Consider the following 24,836-nt stretch of genomic DNA (forward strand, 5'->3'; position numbering starts at 1 on the left):
GTACGCCATCATCGTTGTAATTGACGTTACTTTTCATGCTTTAAACATGACAAAATTCGCAATACATTGCGTCGTTGAATAAATTTTAAAGTGTAATAAAAATCAAAACTTAAGTTATTTATAGAAATTGCTGAACAAATGTTCGCCAGTTTCAGGAGTACAGCCTACAGTTTAATTTATTGCTCTTGTTATAGGCAACACCCGGTATTGGAAAACAGGAAAAACAATTTTAGCCGTTTTGAAAATTTTACTTTTAAAGGGGGTTGAGTACGTTGTGGCGTGACAAACAAATGCGTTGTAAAATTATTAAGAGTTAATAAACCCTAGTGCTTTCTTTTTCTTCACTATGTTCTACCAACCAACACAGAAATCCACACGTGCGAAGTCGCGAGCAACAGCTAGTATACATTATATTTATATTATTATTTATACTTTTTTACTTTTTCAGATAGTACAAGATTAATGTGATTGAAATTCCCAGAATAAATTTGCACGAACCTTAATCAGTGTACAACAACGTAGGTACCTATATACCTACAACAGACCCATTAAGGTTTAATGGAAATCTCCGATCGCAATCGGATTAAGGAGTATCCGTAGGTACAGGTACCAATAGTACAAAAAAAAACTAGTTTGAGCGGAAAAATACAGAGTTCTTAGGATTCAGACCTTTCGATTCAGATTTGCGTCATTAATAAAGGTTTGTTGTTGTTTGATTTAATAAATACAATTTGATATTTAGCATAAGTCTCCAATCATTCCAAGAAAACCAGATGTGCCACAAAAGTTCGTCACGGTCAAAATTGATGTCAATCGGGGTCTTGGGATCCTAAAGAAATTGATAAAACTATTCTTATGTTTTAGTGAAATTTAAAGAAATTTGAGTATTTTTTAAACTAACTACTGCATTTGCTCTTGGAAAGCAGAAGTAAAAATCAAAATCGACCATGCCATCTTCTATAATAGTACATTAATACTAATACTTACATTACACAAACGAAGTTACGACAGAAAATAACTACTGTAATAAATGATTTTAATATTCTATATTATGTAAATAAGTACCAACTAGGAAATGTAAACCGGTTTTTATTTGTATGAAATTTTGGTTAATAACCGGTTAAATTCCCTAGTGGATGACCATCCCATACTATTAGGTACAATCGTCTTAAAATAACAACATAATTCCTACTGTGTAAATAAAATAGAACTGGTTTTACATCTTATCACTTTTAGCATGATTGCTGCTTCCGTTGTCCATCGTCATAGTCTCAAAACATCTAATATTTTAACCTAATAAATAACCATAATTAAAACACGTGTATAAACATCAGGGGACTCTTGAATTATGCTGGCTCATATTATATCCTTATTCGGCGGTAGCAATACCTACAGCTCACGACTATATCAAGGTCTTGGTTTTTATACGAAACGACGATTTCCTGTTGGGTTTAATATTTGCACTTGGGCAGTGACGCCATTTTTCAATGCCAAGAAACGTCCGAGCACAAGTCCGCTCTCTTGGACTGTACCCACATCGAACAGAAAGTAAGCAATCGTTACTGTTACTGGCAAAGTACAGGATGAAGCGGTCATTTAAGAAAATATTTAAGCTAGTTTTACCTAATTTAGGCAATGTGTACCTATTTATTTTTCTAACTTTCATCGTTTTCATTACACACTCTTGGTGGGGCAAGTGCGTTAGATTTCGTCCAATTATATAAGTTGCTAAATTTGAAATGCGAAAAAAAAAACTTAAAGTACATTTACTTAAATGTATTTCATTTGTTTGTTTTGATCATACTGTCACCGCGATGTAAGTGACAACCGCCATTAGGTATACCTTTTACCGTGGAACGACACAATTATATTTTACATCCTCGCTCATCTTAAACTTCTTCAATAAATCTTAAGATTAGATTTATTTATCTTTCTTTTGACATCAAACACTGTATCTACATTATTTATTGTTTTAATATGTGTCCAAAAATTAAGTTTAATTTTTAACAATAAAGTCTATTCTTACAGTAGGCGAGTGTAAACGCCAGAAAACGAACTTTCCATGAAGGGAGTATGCATAATATTCGCTTTTTTACGTAAAAATATAACACTTGCGAAATGCGAAGGCTAAAAACAGATATCCTCAAGGTTTTTGGTCATCAATATATTACCATAATAATATCCCCGATGCACCGTATGTACTTGAAAGCGACAGAATGCTTAATTTCTGATAAAACACAATTAGTTACTTTTATATTAGTGTATGAAGGTGAAGTAAAACCGAGGTCGATGACTGTTTTGCTTTAAATTTAAATTTGTTTTTGTATTTACTAATCATGTAAACATTCATACCAATCACACTAGTTTGGAACTTGAACTAGTTGACATATCGACCTCGGTCCACAGCAGCACCTTAAAATAATTAAATTAGTATGGTTTTAGTTGTTAAATAAACTAAGTTAATCTTGGATCATTTAGAATTAAGTAATGTTTATTACAAATATTTATAGGTACTTAGTACACAGTTAACACATTTGTATGAAAATCACAATAATACACCTACGGTTACGATTTTTTTCTTGAACTTAAATGATATGGACAATTCCGCACATATATTACTTTATTTAAAAACACATTCACAATTGCAATTTAAGATGATTTATTTTGATACAATTAAGTTTTGTGTGATAAAAGTGCGCGATGCGGATTTACTTTTATTTTTTTACCAAAGTCGACGTGGCAATGACAATCCCATTCAGCCAAATAATCATAAAACGAATTTGAAGATAGCCCCTTTAGAAGATAGATAGAATGGCGCAATTTTTATTTAAATTAGCGCTATTTCAACTAAAAAAGTTGGCGTGCAAAAAAAAAGAAATATATAGGCATACTGAATATAATATAGCTATTTACTTATATAATAACAAGTATAAAATATGTAATTTATACCATGTAAAATTGTATTTATACGAATAAATATAAAAAGGAGAAATAAAATATGTACGAAATACCCTTATAATGGAAGTGACGCCAACATTGAGACGTAAACCACAAATCCCGTAAACTGGCAACATTTTAACACTATCTATGTTAAAGTGTAAGAGTCATAGATCTGGCATATAAGTTAGACGTTCCAATAATGTCTTTTAATAAAAGAAATGGCACTATTCTGTTGAAGACTGGAGAAAAAAACCGCTTTAATTTGTTAAACCAATTGCAGTATCTTTCATTACCTAAACACGTCGAAAACATAAAAGACGAATAGGACATTCAACTTTTAACGTGCAAAGTGGTAAATATTTTAGGTTTTTAAGTGTCAGTGAAATATCAATAGGCTTTGATAGATTGACGGACGGACAGACAGACAGACGCACGAGTGATCCTATCAGGGTTCAGTTTTTTCCTTTTGACGGAACCCTAAAAATTATCCAATTTTTCTTTTAAATGGTGCCATTAACATATATAAAGTTTTTGAGCATGCAGGGTCTTTGGTATGGATTTGGTATGGATTAAAGTCTGAAATAAATTTTAAAACTTGAACTTTGCGCACGCTTGACCGCTAAGTAGAGTACCTACATACCTACCTCTTTTTCTAACAACTGTATTAGAAAAGGTTTTCTCAAAATGTTGGTTACTGTCTTATACTTATAGGACGCATTTTCTGTATTTTTTGCGCAATAAAATAAATATTTAATAGAGATACAACAACGTAACTGTGTAAATATTTTATGACTTTAAAAGTTTTAAAATTTCTTTATAATGAAACGTCTAATAGACATAACATAGTTCATTAATAATGCAATTAATCTTGATGACTACTATTGTTTTATACTAGTAAAAAATAGGAGCATTTCTACCACTTAATACAATAATATGTTCTTTGATTTCATCATTTATATTTTATTGTTGCATTTTTATAAACAATTAAATTTTATTACAAATATCCGTTTTGATTTATTTTATTTTATTATCTTCGCTTTGCCTATTTAACTTATGCTAATGCTTTCAGAATGATACAGTCCACGTTAAATATGTTTACACTTTTGTACCTTATTCCTTTGAAATACGGCAAAATTTATAGTTTTTCAGCCCACACTATAAAATTGTACCTACAGCTCCGGGGTCCGCCACAACCTATGATGTTACAATGAAATGTCAGGGCTGATTGTTTAAGTTGGAATTGAATTCACGTGGCATTGACGGAATTAAAATGGTAATACAGAAATTATTATTGCTTATTTTATCGCTTTAATATTAATACACATACCCTACTAATGGGGCGGCTACCCTTTTCGGGTATACAATATTACACAATTACAATATATATATATATATATATATATATATATACAGGTCTCTTAAATTTATATTAAGTACATCTAAAATTACACGGACTTAAATAAAAAATACTCCTTGAAATGAATGTCTGTATGAAAATATGAAGTACTTACGTCCAAGTCTGCAGCATGGAGCATTGGCGTAAATTGGCGTTACTTTTCTCGAGCGCTCGTGTCTCACTTAATACAATATTTTTATTCGATTTAGAATGTAAATTATATTCATTCTTCAAAGGTTCAGTTAATTGTTGCCTGTCGGAAGAGCCACTGTTGTCGACCGTCCTCGTCAATTTACTTCCATTGCGTGGAGAGGGTAGATCTTTCATCTCCGGATCCGTTTGTTTACAATTTTCAATGTTAGCGTAAGACTCTTCATTCGCGCTACATTCTAAATGAGATTTCGTACTAAAATGAACTTTTCTCTTAAAAGGCATCGCGGTTTAAATTTAAATTAATACGTATGTCTACATATAAGAAAACAAAATGTGTGTGTTCCCGAGACCGTTTGTGTTTATTACCATCACTAAACGAAGACAAGAATTCGATCAAACGTTCAATAAAAATAGGCAAATAATTAGGTAAAACCAGAATGACACAATTTTTATCTCACGACAACGTTCCGACTGAACGATTTGAGTATCCGCGGATGTACTTATCTCTCGACGTCGACTAGCCATAATGGACTATTCTTTGATAAATACGATGACACAAACTAATCAAACTGGGAGTCATTAAAATTAAATTAAATGTCGATCGTTGCACTGTGCTTACCTGTTGTCAGGCAGTCGAGCTTGTTGGAGGTGCACAGACGACTGAATCACAGACCACGAGGCAATTGAGCCGATCGACGGAGGGATTTCCACTTTGCGGTTCTCAACATCTTTGTTTTTTTCCGAAGGTTAATCCGTGTTCACATGTTTGTGACGAGAATAGTTTCAGTTCTCACATGAAGCTCGTATAGCGTAAGATAGTGTGCCCGCGCCGGCTGCAACGAATAACAATAAGTGACCCCAGCGCACCCGCGCGCCGCGCCGCAAACATACGTGGATTATCTATTCCAATTATTGAAATCGCGTCGAACGTGGCCAGCGTAATTAATGCACTTTAAACTGCATTGCGTTAACTTGTTGAGTAATACCGATTATATGTTAATTTTTTTAACGAGAATAATGAATTTGATCGAATTCATTGTTCTCTTCTAAGTGAAACTTAAGATACACCTTCGACACTTTGTGACAGTAGTTAACGAAGCTTCTGGTTAACGAAAGAGACAGTGCAGTGAGATGGGGTATCTAATCCATCCTATTATATTTTAAGGCATCGTTTATCCGAATGAGCGAGCGAAGCGAAGTTATTACATTCAACTTGGAACACACGGCTGCATGGGCAGGGGCACGCACGTCCCGGCATGTCGAAGTTTTTCGATAGCTGTAATAAATTAATTCCAATTTACAGGGTCGGGGGATAGTTTTTAGTATTTTATTTAAAGATAGGTATTATTTATTTTTAGATCTAGGTTTTAAGTTTTATTGTTTAGTTATTTAAAGAATTGATTTAAATACGATATTTTATTATCATTTAGGTTAATTTAAAAAAAAAAAAAAAAAAGTAAATGGTATTTGCTAAATTCGTATTTGAGGGCATTATATTTTTAAGTTTCAACATAAACAGGATCGATCAAGGGGTTATGGAGCTAGAAGGTCCAACTCAAAACCTATTTGTGAGGATCTTTCTATCCTGGTCAACTCCTTTGCAAGAAAGTATGCGTAAAAATATGTCGGTATGTACATAGGTGGGGCAGGTGGACTGTTGTCTGGTTCTTATGATGCGGTCTGGTCCGTACGCGGGAAACTAGGCGTTTTAGGGGTATATAAAATATTAGTACGTATTACTGTTCTGAGTGAATAGGAAATCGCGACCCTGAGGGTGTAAGGAAGGGCTTTTAATACAAAACGGGTGCCAGCAATTCACAAAGTTTGCCATCTTTAATTTCTTCATATTTGAATTCATTGGTCTGCTCATGACAAATATTGATAACTGATCTGAATGACCTCTTAATATGAGTCTATAGTTAGTCACAATTGAAACACGTTATTAACAAACTTATTTGAAAACCTTAACTTTTTAAACACCTATGAAATGATACGTTGATATTTACTGTTTTTAAACTTCTAGTTAAATGTATCGAGTGCCAGCCTTAAAAATATATATTTTTTAATTTTCATCACACTTGCTCGAAAAAGATCTTATTTCAACTCGTACTGAAGGACAAAGGCCTATATTGTTCCCGGGGGAGTTATGGATTGTGAAAAAAAACTATAACTCCCTAGGGAGTTATAACTTTATTTATTTATTATGTCACTAATTCATACAAACCACGTAGTGTAAATGAGTTTTAATTTTAAAATACTACCGTTAATAATTTAATGTTTGTTTATGTTTAAAACGATTTAATTTGATTAATTTAATAGCAGTTTAAAATAATTTTCAATCGTGGCTGAATGCCGATCAGGTCTGTGCCTTCGATGCCTAACCTGTCAAAGAATGAGAATATGGCGGACGAATGTATGAAATGTCACCGTATTTAAGAATTATTTCGCTTAATATTTAGTTTTTTCTCCGCAAGTGTGAGTTTGATACATTGTGTGTAACTCCGGGGGTAAGAATATTGCAACCCCGGGTCTTTAATTCCCTTCAGCTGTCGGGAATCACCCCTCGCTTCCAAAATTTCACTTACCCCCCTCGTTGCACAATGTACTATTAAAACATACACAATCTTTAATTTTAACATCTAAACTAGTAGCGACTCACAAAATACTCCCATGTTCCAAATATTAAAATAAACCTTATAGTATTTGAGACTTTTTGTAGAGTCTGTTAGAGATTTTTTATAGACGAGCTTACAGACTGTACAGACGGACGGACGGAAATGACGAAACAATAGGGGTTCTCATGGGGTTCTGTGTTTTGCCATTTTAGCTAAGGAACCCTAATCACTTTCACAATAATGCTCATCGCTAACTTAATTAAATAACGTAGTGTTATAAAGCAAATTCTGAAAAATATTGTGCCCTAGAACGACGCCTTTATATAATTTTATTTATTTAAATTAGAACGAATTTAGGTACTAAATAAAAGTTAACGCCGAACAAACTACGCCGAACGGGCAGCGGGCGCGGCGTTGGCGGCGGCGTGCTTGTGGCGGTGCTGCGCGAACTTGGCGCTGTCGTGTGCTCTCTGCTGCCCGCGCCGCCGGGCCGACCAGCGATTTCACCGCTCGTTGATAACATTGTAGTTGCTCTGCCGCTCGGTACTCACCACAAACATATTATAAGTGCGGTGTACATACCTCCCAAACAACCCACCATAACATATGAAACTCACTTCGAACAACTGCAAACTCTGCTTTTACAAGCAAACACAAATAGTTATTGGATTGTAGGCGACTATAATTTCTCGACCTTGGTTTGGAAGAACTGTGGAAATTTCGCAACTCTGTCTCCGGGTGAACGAGAATCTAGCCACCACAAGTGTCTTATTGACTTTATTTCTGTATTCAATCTCACACAATATAACATACATTTTAACGAGCGCGGTAAAATCTTAGATCTATTTCTCGCGAACAACACTGGCTGCACAAGCGCACTTGCCCCCCTCGCACTCGTTCCCCCGGATGCCCATCATCCCCCATTCTACGTTGTTATGACCCTACCTAATTCCCATAATAAAGCATTTTTTCCTAAACCAACATATAGGTATTGTTTTAACAAAGCTGATTATACTAATATTAATAACGATATTGATAAGATTCCATGGTCGGACCTCCTAATGGACCACTCGGCGGAAAGTGCCGTGTCATTGTTCTATGAATGCATTTATAAAATTAAAAAGGATCACGTTCCTTATAAGAAAATACACTCAGATAAATTCCCATGTTGGTTCTCACCTGCATTAATTCACATATTTAAAAATAAAAACAAAGCGTGGATCAAATGGAAAAAGTACCACAATTTGATTGACTATGAAGTATTCTCAAAGTTAAGAGATAGATTTAAGACAGAGACAAAAAAATGTTATAAACGATATTTGGAACGAGTGGAGGACAGTATACACGACAACATAAAATACTTTTGGTCCTATATTTCTAATCGAAACCATTGTTCTGATATACCTAACACTATGAAGTATCAAGATATAACTTCAGATAACAAAACACAGATTTGTAATATGTTTTCAGCTTTTTTCCAGTCGGTCTACCAGCCCTCTACTGTACCAGAAAACTTTGACGTTCCCGAAAATAACCCAATATCTAATATTAACATACATAACTTGCACATTTCAACTAGCCATATTTCATACGAATTAAACCATCTTGACTTATCAAAGGGACAAGGTCCGGACAATATTCCCCCAATATTTCTCAAATATACAGTCAAAACAATAACTACACCTCTCGCTATTTTATTTAATAAGTGCTTGAACGAGGGTGTCTTCCCTTCTATATGGAAAACTGCAAACATAATTCCAGTGCACAAAGGTGGTTCCAAAAATAACGTAGAAAATTATAGACCCATATCTATCTTGTCCACACTGTCAAAAGTCTTCGAGAAGTTAGTACATAAACTGATCTACCCAAATTTACATAATCAAATTTTGCCTAATCAACATGGTTTTGTCCAACATAGATCTACAACCACTAATCTTCTTGTTTATACCTCATATTTATTTGAAAGCCTTGACAACAATACGCAAGTGGACAGTGTGTACACAGATTTCGGGAAGGCTTTTGATAGGGTGGATCATCGATTACTATTGGAAAAGATTGCTTATAATGGTATAAGGGAAAATCTGTGGCGCTGGTTCAAATCCTACATAACAAACCGAATCCAGAAAGTAACAATTAACGGATGCGAATCGCATGCTATAAAAATCAGTTCTGGTGTACCGCAGGGCTCAATTTTGGGTCCCTTATTATTCACACTATTTATAAATGATATTGGTGCTTGTTTTAAATTTTGTAATATCCTTTTATACGCAGACGATTTAAAAATATATCATACAATTTATGACGAAAACGATTGTACTAAATTTCAGCAGGATCTTGATTGCTTCTCAGACTATTGTGCTGCAAATAAACTTCAGTTGAACCTCGATAAATGCAAACTTATTAAATTTACCAAAAAACGATTATACATATATTAATGGCTCTTATATCTTATGTGACGCAAAACTTGCAATAGTTGAAACTATAAGGGACCTTGGAATCACACTTGACTCAAAGCTGCACCTTGACTTACACATAAATAGTATAATAGGTAAAGCATTCAAGATGTACGGTTTTGTTATGCGGTCTAGTACGGAATTTCGTCGACCGAATACTTATTTGCAATTATTCAAGTCCTTAATTCGCTGCCATTTAGAACACGCTGTCGCAATTTGGAACCCCTACTATACTAAAAACTCGGAGGCGCTCGAAACAGTCCAAAAAAAATTCTTAAATACTATGCACTTTCGATGCTACAAAAATAGATTACCCTACCACCAGTTACTAAAAAAATATGATCTGTTAGATTTAAGGTCCAGGCGAATGTTGCTGGAGGCAATGGTTTTATACGGCCTCTGCAATAACCACTTTGATTGCGTTGCCCTTAATAATAAGCCGAGTTATAAAGTGCCCAACCGTAGTAGACAGCGAGAGACGCGCCCGCACCGGCTGTTCGTTACCGGCCGCTGCCGCACCCACGCTGGTGAGCGCGCTCCTCTTCGCAGGCTCGTTCATACTTACAACACACATTTTAACCATGTGGATATTTTTGGCTGCAGTACTGGTGTATATAAAAAACTTGTAATAGATGTACTTAGAGATAATAACTAAATGTAACATCTACTGATATGAAGCGAAAAAAAAATTGTAACTATTCAATATTAAAGTAACACTGCATGCACTGTTAACTGTTAAGCGTTAAGGATTATTTAATCTTCTTCATGAATTTATCAATGTCAATGCCTCCCGGAGCCTTAAGCTCCAGTGTTGTAAAACTTGTAAATAAAATCTCCGAATAATCTAACTAATTGTACCTAATTAATAATAAAATAAATACTTTGAAATGCCAGAATGTGCTCGTAGCCAGCTTAAGTCCAAGTTGAATGTAAGAACTTCGCTTCGCTTAGCTTTATCGTTACATAAAACCAAGTCGAGTTACTTATACCTACTAAATACGAGTACGAGTATTTATATTCGAGAATGGCTGGAACGAATTTAATGATTTTGTATTTGTTGGATTCTTCTATCCCACAATTAATAGGATAAAAGCCTATTACATTTTCGAAAAATGACAAAAAAAATGTTTTTCAAGGAATTATGACTACTTACCTAAATAATGGGTATGCAGTACATGTAGGTACCCTTATGTGAAAGTATTTCGTCATGGATATCATTTTCCAGGATTTCGGGGGTGCGGATATCAAAAGTTATTGCCATTTTAGAATCCTATATGGCGGAAATAAACGTTTTCGTAAAAGTCGTCATGAGCATCGTTTTCGAATTTCATGAATGATGACCATTTTATCATTTTTGAAGTCTGTTTTACTTTTTTTTTTAAGATTAATTTTATTATTCCATTTTTAGTTTTTCTTTTGAGTGAATCTTCATTCACTCATAAGAAAAACTGAAGACTTGTTCCTGTCTAGCCAAACTGTTATATCACTAAACAATTTTGGACTTCGGCCATCAAGATTTGAGGAGTTTGATCTCATGAAATCCATCCTCAGAATCGGAACTAGACGTTAACACAAATGTTGCTTCAGAACTTACTGGTTTAACAAATATAACGAAGAGGGCAAATCGTCAAAAGTGAAATATGCGTTGTTAAAGAATCCCGTTTTGGTTAGCATCAGCAGTTCCACTTCATCAAATCGCACTGTTTTAGATGAAAATGATTGGTTTGTTGATGAAAATACTAAAATCACTATAATGTATGCCTATAAGATTTGACGAGTTCCCTGGATTCCTCATAGATCCCACCTTCAGAACTGGGTTTAAAAAATCCAAATCCGTTCAGAAATGACGAAGTTCTGAGGTACCTCAAAAACATACCAAAAAAATACGGTCGAATTGATAACCACCTCCTCTTTTGAAGTCGGTTAAAAAGAAGTACAGTCAGCATTAAAAGTAACGGATCAAACAAGGTGTCAAAAGTTTCTACCATTCTGTAACAGCTTAACAAAATGTGATGGTTATGAGTGTAGGACAATTAAGACTGTAAAAGATATACTTATGAACATACATTTTAGAGATTTATCTTTATTTTTAAAAGTTATCTGGAATATCAGATACTTTTGGCGCGTTGTTTCATCCGCTACTGTTGATGCTGACTGTACAAAGCGCTCCGAAGGGAGTCCCTTTAACTTAAACTTAAGAGGATACGGGAGCTGAGATTTAAATATTTTAGGTGAATATAGGGTATCCGTCTCGGTAACGGAAGCGGCTCCTAAAACTAGGATAGGTGAAAAATCCTGCTCAAAAATCTCAAAAAAGCGGCCAAATGCGAGTCGGACTCGCCCATGAAGGGTTCCGTACCATTTATGACGTATTAAAAAAAACTACTTACTAGATCTCGTTCAAACCAATTTTCGGTGGAAGTTTGCATGGTAATGTATATCATATATTTTTTTTAGATTTTTCATTCTGTTATTTTAGAAGTTACAGGGGGGGATACACATTTTACTACTTTGGAAGTGTCTCTCGCGCAAACTAAACAGTTTAGAAAAAAAATGATATTAGAAACCTCAATATCATTTTTAAAGACCTACCCATAGATACCCCACACGTATGGGTTTGATGAAAAAAGATTTTTTGAGTTTCAGTTCTAAGTATGGGGAACCCCCAAAATTTATTGTTTTTTTTTTTCTATTTTTGTGTAAAAATTCTTAATGCGGTTCATAGAATACATCTACTTACCAAGTTTGAACAGTATAGCTCTTATACGGAAAAAAGTGGCTGTGACATAAACGGACAGACAGACGGACATGACGAATCTATAAGGTTTCCGTTTTTTGCCATTTGGCTACGGAACAATAAAAATGATGTTTCGTATTCGACTGTTTCCTCCTCCAAAACTTAACCAAACGTAACAAAATTTTGAGATCTAAATGGTAATGAAATTATCTTGTCGGATTGTTTTGAATACCATGCTTCCCTTTGTGGCCTAGTAAATTAGGCCGTTTTAGCGCCAGCGCTAGCGCCTTAAGAAACAAAAATATCAAAAAAAAGCAAAACAGTCCGACACAGATATTAATAATAATAATCTGTGTTGAAAAAAAAACATTGCTTTAGCTTCAAAAACCACGCAGGAAACAGTCGAGTACGTTTGTATGGAGAAATGACCACTCCTGTTGCCTCTAAGGAATTTACTTGTTATGTAAGTATATTATGATACTTATAGCGTTCGTTCAAGGTATCCTATTGTAACGGACGGGTAACTACGGAACCCTTCACTAAGCGTGTCCCGACATGCTCTTGGTCAGTTTTTTTACTGGAGACATGGCCAATTACGAATGCTTCTCGTGAATGGAGGGGTCAAATCATACCTTTTAGTTTGTCAAAACCATGAATATCCCAATTAATATTTAAACACATACCTATACAAGAAAAGCAATGTGATGTAAGTCTAAGAAAAACATACAGACTATAACATTTTGCGAATGAATTAACTGCCACTTACCATAACATTACGATTATTATGATGCTATAATTTTGTCCATCCGAAACACAAGCACACGCGATTCTTTAATAACTTGCGTCGATTAACTACTTTAACCTTAAGTCACATTCTTGAACGCAAATCGGCAACTGGAAGTAGCTGCTGTTTAAAAACTTGTTAACGTACGACCGTGTAGTGCAGGACTTGGCATTGAAAAGCAGTTAGACTTTCAATGAACTTAAATTTAAATGCAGGGTGCACCACTAATAAATATATGCTATTCAAGCTCAATAACATTTGTCAACTTAGTTTATCCATGTCTATTATAGTAAATTAGATATAATCAAACGTAAGGTACTAATGCTAATATTTTTATAGTACACTCTGATGCCACGTACACGTAGTCAGGGTCAATACACACCGGTTACTCAACTGATTCAAAATCTGACTGGTACCTTTCTCTACGTTATCACTCAGCGAACATTAGGTTTTACAGTTGCAATATAAAAAGATAGAACTGATACGCTCGAGCCTATAATACTACTTTCACCTCGCTTTCAGTGGGCTAGCCAATACCTACTAAAGTACACACAAACACTCTAAACGCAAAGCGCCGTTACTTTGTTAGTTAGATCACATACTGCGAGGGTGACTAACTTACTTAGCAGTAAAGCTATGTTTATTATATCCCAGGAAGAAGTATGTATATGAATTTACTCTGTGCTACAAGGTAAATATTTCGTTTAATAGTGATTATTATTATCTGGCCAGCCAATATGTTCACAACGCAGTTCGCAATACAGACAGAGAGCTAATACAATTTATAAAACCTTATCTATGACGACTTATAGCCTCGTAAGGCCCAAGGTCCTACCTATAGGACTTATTCAGTTCGATGAAATTTAAATCATATTCAATTAGGACAGAGTTGCATTTGTTTTGTTTCGTGCAATTTTCAAACAAAATAAAATCTACTGTATTCCGTGCACTAGGTATAGGTTCAAATTCCAGTGGCAAATTTTGGATTTTTCATTTCTATGGCTGGGCCTTAAGAGGATATAACTCTGAGATACCTTTTCTTGTTTTTTAATCTTTTACAATGCCTCAAGGGCCTAGTTTTTCTAGATTTAAGCTAAGGGCCACTTGCACCATCCGACTAACCAGGAGATAACCGGTTAAACCGTTAATTCAGTGTCAAATTGTACTTGTAACCATGGTAATTCCAGGTTTAACCGGTTATCCCCGGGCTAGTGATTGGTGTGGCATTCAGAATTTTTCTAAGAAGTTTGAAGAACATCACTCAAAAAACTGTTCGTACCAGATACAAACATCCAACCCCTTCTTCACTCCCTAGGCCCACGTGTTAAACGGTTAAATCCGGAGTTACCAGTACAATTTAACCCTGTGTTAACGGTTAACTCGAGTTAGTGGCTAACCCTGGATGGTGCAAGTGGCCCTTAGAAAATATTTTTTCATAAACGCTGAAATAGCTTTTCTTCATTTCTAATATTATGTTTCTATTGAGAATGAGTTTTTGAAAACGCTGAAAATATATTTCTTGTTTTCTAATTTTCTATTACATTTTTAAGTTGCGTCCGAGTAATATGTACGTATTTCATTTGAGTTATACTTATGGTATGGTTATTTTATTTCGTTTTTGTATTACAATATTTTATTAAATTGTACGATAATAGTTACACAAATAAAGTAACTTATTAAAACTCATAAAATACAAGAAACAATATTACTAAAGTAAAGAAACATATACTACATATATTTACAAATGAAAATGGGGGCTAGCTCGTCGTCCGACGCTAAGGTGTCCAGGTGGTAGGCTGGTGGTATTACCGCACTGTATGCCAATTCGTTGGGCAAGGAAAGAACCAGCCCTCTGGGTCACCCTCACCCGTAGCATCAATAAGACGCTTCGCAAGCTCCGTAAATATAAAATGGGCTCCGGTTCCCTAGGGCCCGAGGGTCTCCACCCCAAATGGCTCAAACATGCAACCAGAATTAATGGCTGCATATTTACGCCGTTTGAGGCGCTCGGCTGCGTCGGCGGCCGTTCCGGCCTTGGTCGAGGTGCCTGGAAGGTGGGACGGCGCAAGTTGCCATCGTCCCCGGCTGTTGCCCCGGCACTGGTAAAGGCCCGGCGAAGAGTGTCGTTGCTACTGGGATGGTGTGGGATGCGGCCTGCACCGAGTCGCAGTGCCATCGAGAGTCTAAATGTATCATTGCGAAGAAGAATGCCTAGCCCTATGCCCCTGACTCCTACTCGGAACAAGCATTTTCTATTTAATTACGAAGTTTCATATTCCTTCCTTCAAAACAGCCGCTCCCGATAAAAACTTTCACACCTCTTTGAACCCCTAGGAGACGAATTATAAAAAAACGCTGATTTTATTTTCTTGTATTCCAGTAACATCTTTTTTGTATTTACATTGGCATTGACTTTTTGAAAACGTTGAAATAGTTTTTCTTGTATGTTAACAAACTGTATAGTAGTAATAAACAAAGTTGATTTTATTGATTATTTTTTCTATGAATGAGTTTTGATTGTTCCAAATGATATTATCCACAGTTGATAGAATCAACATGCGATAGAATCAAGTGTTGATACTGTTGATTTGATGTGGACGCGAAATCTGACAGTTGTGCATCTCGAATAAGGCCCCTGATTTTAATATTGTCTTTTAAAGAAATCTAAAAGTTTTTATACACGAATAATGGTGTAGTACACTTCCAAGAAGTTTGAGGTCTCCTATTCAAATCGTTTCTTTTACAAACTGAACCCCCTTTCCACCACCTTAAGGGACGAATTTTCAAAAAAGGCTGAAATCACTTTTCTTGCCGTATAATATTACGTCTTTCTTCTCAGTTTCATGTCCTTCACTCAAAACTTTCAACCCCTTCTCATCACATTAGATAATGAATTATCAAAATCACTAAAATAATTTTCCTATTTTCTAAGTCAGTCTTTCTAAGAAGTATGAAATTATTTATATACGATACAAATTTTCAATCCCTTTTAAACCTCTTGAGGGGATGAAGTTTTATAAATTCTGATATTACTTTTCTGATTTTCTAATGCTGTATCTTTTTTTCACAAAGTTTCCAGTCTCTTACTCAAAACATTCCGTTAAAAAATTTCAATCACCAGGCAAGAATTATCAAAAAGGCATAAAGGCTGAATTTCAACCCCGTATAACCCCGTACGTACTGTAGGGGATGAATTTTCAAAACGTTGATATTAACTTTCTTGTATTCTAAAGTTACGAATCCCCCACTCAAAAAACAATCGATCTAAATAAAATAAAAGCGCTCCACTTAGCCTCCGCTAGTAGCGGTAAGAGCGTGCGACTTGCAATCCGGAGGTCCCGGGTTCCGGCTCGTACCAATGAGTTTTTCGGAACTTAATGTACGAAATATCATTTGATATTTACCAGTCGCTTTTCGGTGTAGGAAAGCATCGCGAGGAAACCGGATTATCCCAACAAGGCCTAGTTTACCCTCTGAGTTGGAAGGTCAGATGGCAGTCGCTTTCGTAAAAACTAGTGCCTACGCCAAATCTCGGGATTAGTTGTCAAGCGGACCGCAGGCTCCCATGAGCCGTGGCAAAATGCCGGGACAACGCGAGAAAAAAAAAGGCTCCGTACCTAAACGGTAAAGACGGGACCCTATTACTAAGATTCCACTGACCGTCTGTCTGTCACCATCAATCGTAATAGCTAGACAGTTGAAATTTTCACACATGATGTATTTCTGTTGCCACTATAACAACAAATACTAAAAACAGAACAAATGATGTAAGATATTAATTCACAATTTCATAGCATTCTAACAAACCAAGTCACGTTGTGCCGACGGTTATGAGGATTAATTGGTACTGACCCTAGTACTAAGCCGAGTCACAGGTTATAATCTAAACTATTTTCACAATCATCAGAGTCTCACATACGTAGGTGTGAAATAATATTATGCAGATTAGTATAGCATTTACCAAGACTTCCTGGTTTCTAATGTTTCTATAGCTGCCTACTTGTACGTAACCTAAGCGAGGCATTGTTGTTTCTATCTACTTAGTATAGTTACGTGCGAATTGAACCCTCACGTCGACGATTTGTAAAAAGCGTGTAATAGGAAAACGTAATACTTATTCATGGTAAAAAACAAAGGTAGGAAAGTATATATCATACGGCGGACATGAATAGAACACTAAGCGCCACTTGCACCATCCCACTAACCCAGAGTTAATCGGTTAAACCTTTAATTCCGAGTTAGAGGGATGGTTCAATGGAGGGGTGGTTGCAAATACATATTCCCATAACATTCACTCACAAAGGTATAGGAACAATGTGGTTAAACAGAGATGATTGTGACCCTTTTTATACGTAATCTACAGCGGTTTTATATCCAGAAAAGACTCCGTGCTCCTAGACCTCCTCCCTTGGGCTCTGATCATGTTTGTGATTGCTGTGGTAGACGATGTTGCTCTCTGGTATTCTCTTCTCTGGTATTGGACTCTTCAGTCATCGCAGACGTTGCAATTAACCTCCCCGCAACACCTGATTTTACCCGACGCTGCAACAATCATCTGCTATAGATGTGGTGGCCAATTAGTTAATAATTATATTTGGTGATATTTTTAGGAACATTAAAATAATTTCACCAAAAAATAAGTCATATATACGTATTTTGTATGGAGCTCGGCTCCCCCTTAATTTTTATTATTTTTTGTTGAAGCGGCAACGGGTAGGTACTAATGAGACAGATCTCGCCGACGAAAGCCCTCCTTATTTTTTTTTATTATTGTTTTAAATCTGCATATTATTATTTCATCTCATTTATATCCCACATATAAGCTTACAGTATTTCACCAACACGCTTACATGGTATACAATAAAAAACTTAAAACTAAACAGTTGTACATAACATACATAACACAGACAAATTTAATATATAATTGAAGAGAGAAAAATGTCAACATAATTATTAATATTGTTAAGTAAATAAATCACATATACCAATTACGAGTATTACACAGATTAAAATGAATGTCACTAAGTCATTGGAAAAATTATTAAAAAAATAAGTCAATAACAACAGTATAATCAAGAACAGGCATGACAGCTTTAAGGAAATTGACTAACTGGTTAGCAAAGATGTCGGCATCCGGGACCTGCATCATCAGATTATTTATTAGTGCGATGGCCCGGGCGGAGGGCGTACTCGCAGCACGTACAGTACGCGTCACAGGACTTGCCAGTAGAAGCCTACGCCTATGTGCGGGACGTGCACTACCGGAACCCGAATCCCCTCCCATTGGACAGAATCCGGGCAAAGGAATAGCCGTTATTGAGATAAAGCCAGCTTACAGCGTGAGCTTCTTCTCTACTTTTACTCTTGACGATCTCTTTCCCCACTCATCTTCTCCCAAGTCCCAACCCTCCCGTCTAATGTCCACCGTCGAGTCTCCAAAAGAAATGCTAGGTTGGAATAATGTTAATTTCTGTTCAGTCTGTTGACTGGGAGGTCAAGAGAAGAGATTGTAAATGTTCTATACAAGACCAACGGGCCTGTAATTTTTAGGCTTCTTCGTGTTCCTTATTCACGCACCATGCATGGGAATATTCCCAAAAGGCCATGTGAAATGTTCCTGCTCCACGTCAATAAATGAAATTAACTTAATTACCTGCACAGAGTTCATCGTGTCAAGTGTCGTCAAGTTATTATAGTAGGTTTGTAGATAGGTGGGTAGGTGTCGTGTGTTATCCATAGTTAGTTTGGTACAGTCAATCGTGAAAATATGGGTGCACACAAATTACTCAAAAATATGGCCCCTCGTAATTTGTTGACTATGGGACATATTTTTGACCAACTTGTGTGCGCCCTTATGTTTGCACTTGACAGTATGTCTTTAATTCTTTTTCAACACACTTGCTCAAAACGGATTTTTTTTCCACCGATTTTTGGCTCATAATCCTAGATATTAAACACGCGTGCTTTTTCAGTATATTATAACACTCGTGCTTTTTCATTATATTATCCGACCGAGTTAAGAAGGTAACTGATTGCTATTAATATGCATGGAAACGGAGACTTCATAATTTGGTCGAGTAATACATTTTATTTAACCAACTATTAGGTTTCAAATGTTAGTTCAAAGAGGTTTTATTACACCAAACATAATTTATAGTTTAAATTATCTTGTAAATTACATTAATGACTAAACATGGCATTTTATCGATTTAATAAGTATCCATCCGTCGAATAGAAATACGAAAATATTAGCTATTTTACATTTTTTAAATTGGCTGTTTGTATTGGAATAGTTTTTGGCTTAAAGGACTCGCATCCAGGCCATAATTGTAAAAAAAAAATTGGAATAGTTTTGCATATTTTTAGTTTATATATTGACGAAAATGGCATTTTTAAGCATTGAAAATGAAGCGCACATAAAATTGACGCTGCCAGTAGGTAATGCTACGAGTAATAGAGGCAAGAGCCGGGAAAGATAGCCTTTTTCCATTAAAATCGGGTGAAAAATAATTGGCGGCATATGAAACTTTTATTCAATGGGAAATCAGCAAAAACGCCCAGTCTTTCTTGGAAAACGTGTTAGTAGCTTACTTCAATGAACTGGCGAATAAGTGCCTACAAGCCCAGCACTCTTTGGTGCAATTATTCGATGTTAAAACTGTAAGCCACCATTTTTAAAATTGTACTTTTACTGTTTTGACCAAAAAAGTTTTGTTTTTTCCTCGCATGTGTGTTGAAAAACGTCGTATGAAACGCGTGTGCATTGGTCATTACCCACATCGGCTTTCTTATTGCGCGCGAGCTGGAAGCGAGCACAATATCGCCTCGTGTGTAATAACCAACTTAGCACACTTGTATCATAATGTATTATTTGCGATAGCTATAGTGGCGTCCATGTAAAATTGTACAAAAGGATTAAGGGGTGTACCGAATAAAATAATAGTTTAAAAAACACTAGAAAAACACGCTTTTATAAATGCACGTAAATCCACAGCTATGATACGATGTTCCATCATGAAGTTCCAGTTCATATCTTCCGGCTCTATCATCAGATCAGTTCTACAGTACCATATTATTGTATTGTCATCAGAACTACATACAGCTGCCAATTTTCATGACGCTACGATCCTTGGAAGATGGTTAAATTAGTTAGGTACCTTAGATTCCATTACATTACGACCTAATAAAAGCGTGTTAAAAAAGCCTGTAAACTGCAAATAAAAAAACTGATGCGATTGAGAACAAACTAAGGTTTTTAGAATAACTGCAATAAAAATCGACTTTTAATTTAGATAACTGTCAGTTTTTTTTAAATTATTTATTCTGTAGGAGTGATAGGCCGCTTCTACCTAGCGCATTCAGTGGCAGCTTTTTACGGACTCGTTTTTCATATTTGGCTGCATCAGCCGATGGGCTGAACCTGCTGGAATTGTTAGTTTCTTGGCTGTTTCATTCTTCTCTTTTAATACGCTTTTGTTGTGAGCCCAATAATAGTTGAGAGAACGGCGCTGCAGGACGTTTGGAGCTCTTACTGAATTCTATGTCAACTGCCATTTTTGTACGAAAAAAATTGTATGATTTTCGACTTGGCCCAGAATTAAGTAACACACATTTTCTGTAATTTTGGCTATCCTAACCTTCGTACGAAGAATTAACTGACTTTCATTAGCCGCATATCTACCCCAGTTTTTACGATAATTATTGCAGGTACTTATGCTTCGTTTTCGCAAATTATATTAGCCATCTTTGTGATGGGCCCAGGGTAAACTTGTTTCTAGAAATCTACCGCTTCGAAGCGTCTGTTCAAGAGACAATATACTAACTTATTTATTATGAAATGCACGAAACTTTGAGGTAATTTTAAGTGTTTCGAAATCAGGCAATGTAGGATGTTGCAAATTTTCTTGCTATTTGGAAAAGGCCAATTTTCAGTGATCTCTTCTATTTGCCGGTTTAAAGTCGAACAGCGTAAAATCAGAATTATTTATATTGGAATATATAATATAATAATAAGACTTTTTTATTGGCGTAAGAAAGCCGTAGTCATCTTGCTTAGGAACAAAATTCCAGCGGCTAGAATTTATTTTTTTCGGTACAGGCTTTGGTCTAATAACGATTGTTAACGCTAAAAACCACTAAATTATACATTTATGGAAGCTAATAAAAATAGTTATTTGTTTTACAAAGGGGCTAAGCTGTTGTTTAACCCCTCGTGATAATACTGATATCCCGAGAAAGTGAAAGATTCTAAAATTGAACCACGAGCGTAAAAGTGGAATCTTAAGGGTTGCGAAGGTTTCAAGGTACAAGGATGAAACAAACTTTGCTCCCGATTGAAACACACAATTTTTCACTAGATACACTAACGCGAGGAAAATACTGACTTTAAAACATTACAAATCAAATTTAAATCATCACTTAAAAGTCAATTCTATCAGCCACCATGAGCAAACAAGTTAAATTTGCATCATATTACTTTGCAAGACCTTTGGATAAAATTCAACTCAGTTTTTGAAGTACAAAGAAAGCCTTTATGAGCTGGTGTGGTAAAAAAAAAATATTGGGGCACTGAGGACATCTACCAGATTCCGCGCTGCTACACCAAAATGGTCTTAGGAGACCTTCCCTAACTAATATATACCTACAAATGATATTTGTCCATTATAGTTGTCGTAATTTTTTTAAACACGCCTTTTTTTTGTAAAGAACCTTTATTCATATAAAAATCATATTATTTACCTACTTATTACGATTGCTAACAACATAAGTCTAGGCAAAATGTATACAAAGATTTATAATTTACATTAACCTAAGGAAAATACTGTCAAATTTCACATTGGGAGGATATGAATCCTTATTAGGTAGATATTAAGTGCATCGACAGTACTGCACATACTATTTTTGTCTTTATCAGTCAAAATTAGTTATTGTACCAAAAAAAAACACCATATTAACTCGATATTCTTGTTAGAAGACATACAAGTGTGTTAAAATTGACAAGACCAACGGGCAAAATTACCAAAAGGGTTATTTTACAACTTATACGTATTTCAGTTCCCAATCTTTGGTTATCAGTTCAGTTCCCTTTTTTATTCTTTTATATTATTCAAGTTGGAACATGTTTGAAATTAAATGTTAGATATAAAAAGAATAGTGGTTTACCAGCATACTCAAAAAAGAGCTTACAATTCTTGTGTTAGTCCTATGACACTGTTGGTACATTAACGTGAATGTGCATTCATATCAAACTGTATGACTATCAGTATCAGGTATTATTTGTACAAATATTACTAAGTTACATTTTAGAATACTTTGTCCAAGCCTTTTGAATTATCCATCTTTGTGCTTGTGACATTTAGAGTTTGGAATAATGTATTATTCCCGGCTGTTACCACCAAATGAAAAAAAAAAAAATTCTCATTTGTTACCACTGTAAACAGGTCAACATTGTTTTCACGCATGTATTTGTGGCTTCTATCAAATAAATAATTTAAGTTGAGTGCTATTGTATGTCATTATAGCTGTAGATTATTTTGACTTGAAAAAATTCATAACTCAAAATAATTCCCATACAAAAAGCTATACTTTGTGACATTTTTTGGGGACGAAAAACATGATAATTAAAATAATTTTGACCCAAACACCAGAGAAAATAATCCTAATCATTAATATTAATTTACTTTGCCTGTTGTCAGTGGTAAATTCACACTGGGAACGGAGATGAGAAAAAAAAACCTCTATTAGCAGTGGTAACAGGTGGAAAATACCTAGATTATTGCCTGAATATCTTAAACATAAAAATGCAGTAAACAGTGTTGTTTCATTGTGATATTATTTTGTTACAATTACTTAAGCAAGGCTATGTGCTTAGTGCATAGTTGTTAAATTAAAGAAATTACTGTGCACATATATATTGGCATAAATGTGAACTTTAATGTGCCCAAGTTTTACACTTATTGTACACTTAATGTCAACCAGATGGGCTAATAATATGTGGAGGGAGAGGATAAAAATACCACATCAACTTAAAGAAAACAATGTTGGCTAAGAATATAAATCTGTTAGCAGGTACAAAGGTGATGTAAAGTGGCTCATAGCTGTCGGGCAGATGCCAAAGTCACCTAAAAAAAGTGTTGTCATAGAAAATAAAATTTTGTTAAAGCACCTATTTGAATAAAATAAAAATATTCTAAATATATAAAAAGGTATGCACTAAGTGTTTCTTACAATTACTTATACACTTAAGTCAATATAATATATCACTTAAAACTAGAGGAATGTAGGAAAATGGACCAAACTCAAATTGTAATCAGTCTACTTAAAATACTTAAAATAAGCTGCCTAAATGGGTAATTGCAGGTAGCAAGAGGAAATGTTTCCATTGCAACTAGTAATGTAGGAAGTTGATTGCCAAACAATAGTAGCTCTAGCAGAAGGTAAGTTGCAACACAATTAACAATATATCAAGAGAGAATAGTCATTTATCTGGAAAAAACTTTGAGCACAAGTAATTCAGAACATTAAGGGCAAACTTAAATTGCTTTTAAGTACCATGTGCAAAACAGTAGCACATAGTCATTTTAGATATGTAAAAATGTGAATGAATATTTATCATTCAAGATGTTACATTACAATGGTTTAGGGCTAATTCACTGCAGGTCAGTCTTTATCAATTACATAAATGTATAGGTGAACACAAAACTGTGGAATTTCAATCTTTCTTTCTATTTTAATGTCACATTTTAGTAGTGGCCTCCAGAGAGCGCAGAAGGGGTGCGCGGGCTATGTACTAGAAACGATCTTTGGATGCATGCAAGTCAGGGTTTGTCAAATACTGCAGCTCTTGTAGTTCTTGGAACTTCTCATGATCTCTAATGTGTGCATAATTAGCAGACAGGCACATAAGGTAGTGTACTAAACTTAGTATTACAAGTACACATGACACCATAGCCAAAATAAACATAAATTCTGCCTTCTCCACATAATCTTTGCAAAAAAATTTCATCATTTGCGAATCACAGATTTTCATGTCTTCTTGTTTCACATTGGAAGGGAACATAAAATCAAACTGCGTGAAGTCAATGCACGTAGCCAACTTGATGTTCTCGGGTTTGGAACACAGCTTCCAGAAGATGGTAAATAAGAATGTTGTTATGACCAGGAATCCCAGTAGAACGATCCAGGTGAAGGTTAGTATGTAAGTGATAACCATGAACACCGCGCAGGACACGCGGCCGCTGACTCGCGCGCGCCACGCCCGGTACACCTTCTGTCGCGTCGCCCCTGTCGTCAAGCAGCCGAGGCACAGCAGCATTAGCCCTAGAGCTGCCATGCACGCGCTGCCGACGACAAATATCATCTTCAATGCTTCCATCCATATCAGTCGAAAGTGAAATACTTGGTCGAACATCTGTATTGATAACTGCGACCCTTTGTACATAGTGCCACAAAACACTCCCACGCCCATGCAGCACATAATGGTTGCTATAAGGGTTGCATAAGGCACCCGGGTCAGACACGCCTGACATCCCATTTCGGAGAATACACTACACTGTCACTTATAAGTAATAATAAAGATTCTTATTTTCGTTCTTTGTCCAAAATTTACTCAAGTGATTCATCAACACAAGTGTTTGAGTCAAGTCAAGAGACAGTCGGCACAGATAAGTGACATAAGAAAGACTTCAAATTGTCTGTGCGTCTATTCATAGAGTCGTAATTTATACAGTACAACACAAGTTTTTTTTAAATACTATTA

The 24,836-nt window shown here is 35.5% G+C and overlaps 2 protein-coding genes across 7 annotated transcripts in view; both read right to left on the reverse strand.

Moving 5' to 3' along the window:
• Nucleotides 1-24,836, reverse strand: part of LOC133521405 (multiple C2 and transmembrane domain-containing protein-like) — a 59,788-nt gene that overhangs the window by 29,345 nt on the left and 5,607 nt on the right. The window contains exon 1 of one of the 6 annotated variants that reach the window (XM_061856414.1): nucleotides 13,620-13,638. The exons of 1 other annotated variant lie outside the window; for it this stretch is intronic. Coding sequence is in view for 3 of the 5 variants with exons in the window: in XM_061856365.1 (XP_061712349.1) it covers nucleotides 4,452-4,771 (320 nt within the window). In the remaining 2 variants the exon portion in view is untranslated. Of the gene's footprint in view, nucleotides 1-4,451; nucleotides 5,000-5,108; nucleotides 5,313-13,060; nucleotides 13,084-13,619; nucleotides 13,639-24,836 lie in introns of those variants that run through there. 4 more of the 6 variants (XM_061856395.1, XM_061856409.1, XM_061856365.1 and 1 more) reach the window with 4 other exon arrangements.
• LOC133521524 (neuronal membrane glycoprotein M6-a) lies at nucleotides 21,771-24,802 on the reverse strand. The gene has a single exon (XM_061856534.1). The coding sequence runs from the start codon at nucleotides 24,609-24,611 to the stop codon at nucleotides 23,868-23,870; it is 744 nt and encodes a 247-aa protein (XP_061712518.1). The 5' UTR covers nucleotides 24,612-24,802; the 3' UTR covers nucleotides 21,771-23,867.

The sequence above is a fragment of the Cydia pomonella genome, chromosome 1 (genome assembly GCF_033807575.1).
Source record: "Cydia pomonella isolate Wapato2018A chromosome 1, ilCydPomo1, whole genome shotgun sequence".
NCBI classification, from domain to species: Eukaryota; Metazoa; Arthropoda; class Insecta; order Lepidoptera; family Tortricidae; genus Cydia; species Cydia pomonella.

Coding starts and splice junctions, on each gene's coding strand:
- LOC133521524 (XM_061856534.1), bottom strand. CDS start 24,611: ATGGGATGTCAGGCGTGTCTGACCCGGGTGCCTTATGCAACCCTTATA.